The sequence below is a fragment of the Phacochoerus africanus genome, chromosome 2 (assembly GCF_016906955.1).
Source record: "Phacochoerus africanus isolate WHEZ1 chromosome 2, ROS_Pafr_v1, whole genome shotgun sequence".
NCBI lineage: Eukaryota > Metazoa > Chordata > Mammalia > Artiodactyla > Suidae > Phacochoerus > Phacochoerus africanus.
Window position 1 is genome coordinate 65,830,664 of NC_062545.1, and position 5,766 is coordinate 65,836,429.

The 5,766-nt window shown below is 48.7% G+C and overlaps 1 protein-coding gene across 1 annotated transcript; it reads left to right on the top strand.

Annotated features, from left to right (window-relative positions):
• The first annotated feature begins 931 nt into the window (after window positions 1–931).
• On the top strand, window positions 932–3,301 carry POU3F2 (POU class 3 homeobox 2). Its single transcript, XM_047769357.1, has one exon. The coding sequence runs from the start codon at window positions 1,081–1,083 to the stop codon at window positions 2,407–2,409; it is 1,329 nt and encodes a 442-aa protein (XP_047625313.1). The 5' UTR covers window positions 932–1,080; the 3' UTR covers window positions 2,410–3,301.
• The last annotated feature ends 2,465 nt before the right edge of the window (window positions 3,302–5,766 follow it).

The following is a 5,766-nucleotide window of genomic DNA, read 5'->3' on the forward strand; positions in this document are numbered from 1 at the left end:
GCGCGGGCTGAGCCTACCTCTCCTGGGGTCCTCTCGCCTAGGGGCTGGAAGACAATCGGGCCTGGAACCTAAAAGGAAGAGATCCGGCGCAAGCAGCAGGGTGGAGGGAAAGAAGAGGACTTTTATTGGGGCAAATGTGTCCGCACACCCTGGAGCAAGAAGTACATAGGCATCGAAATTCTGTGGGGGAAAGGAGACTTCAACAGAGGTACTAGTCTGACTTCTGGCTCTAGGTAAAAGAGACGTTGGTTGGGGGGTGTGGGTGTGTCCCAAGGTGAATAAAAATCGGACTCCTCCTGGCTCCTTGGGACTCAGCCTTTCTCTTCCATCTTCTTCAACGCCTTATTGGGAGAAGGTGGACCACCCCCCCCCCCCCCACACACACACACACACGCCGCCACCCAAGTCTTGCAAGTGGCCGTGGTCGGTAGATGGCCAGGACGCACCCCCTCCTCCTTTCCGACCGCCCGGCGCGTCTGCTTGGGAGACAGATGGGGGGCGGGCCCATCTGAGAGGGGCGGAGGAGGCCGGGGGTGGAGGAGAAGGGGAGGTGAGAACTCTGAGAATCTGAATTGGGTGGAGAGGGGGGACCGGAGGAGGGCTAAGAGGACTCCGCGCCCGGGGGAGAGGAGGAGGGGGCAGCTCTGCACCAATCAGTGGCGCCGGCCTGGGAGGTTGCTAGCGGTATCCACGTAAATCAAAGGGCGCGGAGCCAATGGGAGGGGGTGGAGGGGGCGGGGCCCAGGCGCGTGCCGCTGCAAGCCGGCGCTGCCAAGAGAGCGGGAGAGAGCTGGAGAGAGCAGGGAGAGGGGGGAGAGCGGAGCTAGTCAGAGAGTGAGCGAGAGCAAGGAGGGAGAGGAGGAGAAAGAGAGCGAGGGCTGGCTGGCGGGCGGGAGGCGGCGGCGGCAGTAATAGCAGGAGCAGCAACAGAAGGCGTCGGAGCCGGCGTCGGAGCTGCCCGCTGGGGGAGAGAGAGAGGAAAGAGACAGAGAGCGAGCTAGGAGAGGAGCCCGAGGCGAAAAAGTAACTGTCAAATGCGCGGCTCCTTTAACCGGAGCGCTCAGTCCGGCTCCGAGAGTCATGGCGACCGCAGCGTCTAACCACTACAGCCTGCTCACCTCCAGCGCCTCCATCGTGCACGCTGAGCCGCCCGGCGGCATGCAGCAGGGTGCGGGGGGCTACCGCGAGGCGCAGAGCCTGGTGCAGGGCGACTACGCCGCGCTGCAGAGCAACGGGCACCCGCTCAGCCACGCTCACCAGTGGATCACCGCGCTGTCCCACGGCGGCGGTGGTGGGGGCGGTGGCGGCGGCGGCGGGGGCGGGGGTGGTGGCGGGGGCGGCGGCGACAGCTCCCCGTGGTCCACCAGCCCCTTGGGCCAGCCGGACATCAAGCCCTCCGTGGTGGTGCAGCAGGGCGGCCGCGGCGACGAGCTGCACGGGCCAGGCGCCCTGCAGCAGCAGCACCAGCAGCAGCAACAGCAGCAGCAACAGCAGCAGCAGCAGCAACAGCAGCAGCAGCAGCAGCGGCCGCCGCATCTGGTGCACCACGCCGCCAACCACCACCCGGGGCCCGGGGCATGGCGGAGCGCGGCGGCTGCGGCGCACCTCCCGCCCTCCATGGGAGCGTCCAACGGCGGCTTGCTCTACTCGCAGCCCAGCTTCACCGTGAACGGTATGCTGGGTGCCGGCGGGCAGCCGGCGGGGCTGCACCACCACGGCCTGCGGGACGCGCACGACGAGCCTCACCACACCGACCACCACCCGCACCCGCACTCACATCCGCACCAGCAGCCACCGCCCCCGCCGCCCCCTCAGGGCCCGCCCGGGCACCCCGGCGCGCACCACGACCCGCACTCGGATGAGGACACGCCGACCTCGGATGACCTGGAGCAGTTCGCCAAGCAGTTCAAGCAGCGGCGGATCAAACTGGGATTTACCCAAGCGGACGTGGGGCTGGCGCTGGGCACCCTGTATGGCAACGTGTTCTCGCAGACCACCATCTGCAGGTTTGAGGCCCTGCAGCTGAGCTTCAAAAACATGTGCAAGCTGAAGCCTTTGTTGAACAAGTGGTTGGAGGAGGCGGACTCGTCCTCGGGCAGCCCCACGAGCATAGACAAGATCGCAGCGCAGGGGCGCAAGAGGAAAAAGAGGACCTCCATCGAGGTGAGCGTCAAGGGGGCTCTGGAGAGCCATTTCCTCAAATGCCCCAAGCCCTCGGCCCAGGAGATCACCTCCCTCGCGGACAGCTTACAGCTGGAGAAGGAGGTGGTGAGAGTTTGGTTTTGTAACAGGAGACAGAAAGAGAAAAGGATGACCCCTCCCGGAGGGACTCTGCCGGGCGCCGAGGATGTATACGGGGGGAGTAGGGACACGCCACCACACCACGGGGTGCAGACACCCGTCCAGTGAACTCGAGCGGGGGGAGGGGCAGAGCGCGGGGCTCCCCTCCCCTTCGGTCCAGGGCCCTTTCCCGGCCCTCTTTTTCCCTCTCTAACTTCTGATTGTTCTTTTATTTTTAATTATTATTTCCCCGTCCCTTAAAGAGAAAAAAAAATAAGGAAAACAACTAAGGCACTGGACTATCCTTTGAATGGTAGCAGGTGTAATGATGTGTTTTGACCTTTACAGGCTAGTACCCAGGCAATGGAGTGGAGTGTCTCATAGAGGAGAATGAGAGAGTGAGAATGAGTGAGAGAAAGAGAGTGAGAGAGAGAGGGAGAGAGAAGGAGAGAGAAAGTTCAATACTGAGTTAAATACCTGGCAAAACTAAATAAATTACCAAAAAGAAAAAAAAAATCCACCAAACCATGATAAACACAAAACACAGCTCCTGATGCTTGGAGTTGGCACATGCTGCTGTGTTTATTTAATGTGGATCCCCAGCAGGAAGGAGGGAGAAATACACACGTTCTTTGATGTAGGCAACATTTAACCACATAAATTTGCACTGCAAGAAAATTGAAGTTTACATGAACAAATTCATGAACATGTTTTTCTTTCTCCCACCGTTAATTTTGAAATTGTGGGGTTTGGGTTAGTTGGGTTTGATTTGGTTCATCGGAGAGAGTTGAAGCCAGCTCCTGGCCACTTACCATGTCCAATATTTTTGTGCTGCCCCTCTTTCTTCTTATGGCTTGTGAACTTTCCAAATTCCACCCCTCCCCTTACATTAGTATAACATTTATTTGCACCCTTTACCAAAGCAAACCAATTGGCTTCATACAAAATAAATAATTCCCTGCATTCAGGAAATGTGCATGGTCTACCCGCTTTATCCAAGGCAAGAATCCTGTTTGGAATTTAAAAAAAAAAAAAAGGAAAGTGAAGCAGTGGTTTTTGTTACCAGCCACAAAGTAAACTTCATTTTCAGGCAGTGTTTCTGAGGGAGGTTGTGAAGAGGAGAAAAAGAGAAATCGATAGTGAGTGACTGATTGCTTCATTTTATCAGGCGGGCCCATTGTGAAAGAGCTCAGAGGAAATGTGGAGGTTAAATATATTTCCAGAGTTGTCCAACATAAGGAAAGTGGCACTTTGAAGAGAAGTAGGGAAATATATATCTTCGGACGCCCCTGTACAGTTCTTTGCCTTCAGTTTTAATAAATTAATTATGAGGAATTATTTGTGCTGACAACAGCAGCTAAACTTTGTTCCTCTAAGAGCTTTTTTTAAAAAACATAAAGAAAATAATCTGGGAATTTGATGGTGTATGCATAGACTGCAATTCTTAGCACACAAATATCCACACGCACATAGAACATCTCCACTCTAGGCTGACTTTGTCTTCACTAGCTTATTTGTTTATCAAACATATTTAAGGTCTCACACCCTCCTCTATAATTTATTACAGAAAATACCAGTTTGATGGTGGACAGCTTTTTTACCCCTCTTTCACTAAGGAAGCCAAATCGAGTAGGGGGAAAAAAAGTTATTTTCAACCCTTCCTTTTCTCCCTTTGTTAACAGTTTTAAGTGCGTTTTGACCTTATCTTGATGGAAAATGGTTAACTCCATAACAAAAGACTCTACTGGGGAGTGTAGGTGAAAAAACAAAAAAACAAAACAAAAAAAACCCCCTTGTAACTGTATTGAAAATAAATTCCATTAAGCTGTGATCAGTTAAAATATTAAATAATAATCAGCACAAAGGGCGCTAAAAGGGAAAACACTTTTTAGTGATTTTTAAAGTTTGGGGCTTTTTTCTCTGGTTAGGTATTAGATTTTGATTTAAAAAAAATGAAATTCTCACTACCAGAAAATTATGGTTCAGCATCGTATTAGCATTGCAATCAGTAGTTAAGGTTTTAGGAAATATGCTTTATATTGTCTTTTCAAACACTTGTGATTGTTTCATTTTCAATGTTTTTGCAAGATAAATGATGGCTTATAATGGGCATATTTATTTGCCTGTATTTCATTTCCCCCAATGAATGTCACAAGGAGATGGGCAAGGAGCTGCTTCGGGGTGCATCACACCGCCGGTTTCTGAGGTGTGGGAACTGGCCTTTAGTGAAGCAATCCAGGCATATAGCCAATGGTAAAGGGAGGAAATGAATTTTCAGATTCTTATTACCAAGTGGGTAAGGTCAGGAGCTAGAGTTCAGGGGATGTGTCTATAGCACCTCTAACTCTTATAGGTTTACTAAGATGAAAGTTACCACTGAACCTTACCACTATGTATATATGTTTAATATCTGTCTTTTGAAATGCAGAAATAGTTTAAATGTTTCTTTGTCTATTTTCCTTTTTTTTTAATGCTACCCAGGGAAATATTTTCATATCATTTTTAAGTGGCCTGCCTCAATGTATATTTATTTCTTTTAAAGCAAAAAGGTTCTGAAAACTGTTTTTCTGTAGCTTTAAATGAGTAGGTGAGCAAAATCTATATGGGATGTAATTTTTTTTTTGTTCAGTCTCTTTAAAATACTTTGTTTTGGTACATTTGGTTGTGCTTGTGGGGAAAATAAAAACGCAGAGATCCTTATATATTTATGTTAAAGTAATATTTTATTATCTACATAAAACAGAAATGCACAATACCTTCATAGTTTGTTCTAATTATTGAAATATCTTTATTTTATTTTAAAAATAGTGCCAAGTTTTAAGGGGGGAAAAATCCTAGACCTTATACTGACTGAATTGAGTTGTGTGTAAAATACTCCCTTCCTTTATACTTCATAAAGTTTTGGAATAAATTTTATGCCTATACTGCCAGGCTTCATGTTTATAACTTTCAGGGGCTTTTTTTGGTTTTTGTTATTTATGTTGTTGTTAAAAAGAGACTACTCTTCTGATTCACTTTTCTTTGCAAAAACTATCAGTCCCAAACCTTGCAGTCACTATGCCTGTAGCATTAAATTGAAATGGTCATTGGGTTTGAGCTTCAATTTGTTTGCCATTTCATGGTCTGACAAAGCGATGTTTGTCCCCTGAAATATCTGCAGTGTTCCCTGCATCTTCTCTCCAGGTTAGCTTTACCTTGTCTGATTGTGCTTTTTTTTGGAGAACATCCATAAAACTAGGGGACTCTAATCTTTACCTATATGTCCTTGCATCATTTGGGACCTACAGAAGAGCAAGGTTTGTTAAGAGGATTATTCTTTTTTAATAATTAACAAATATCTTTCAGCAAAGAATAATTCTGACAATATGCACTATGTGTGTTTGCCAAGTGGTTAGAAGTAGTTCCCATATATTATTCCTGTTAGGCTTACAGAAAAAGATGGATTTTGCAGTAGTTTATACAAGAGTGTCTATTTCTCATGAGGCA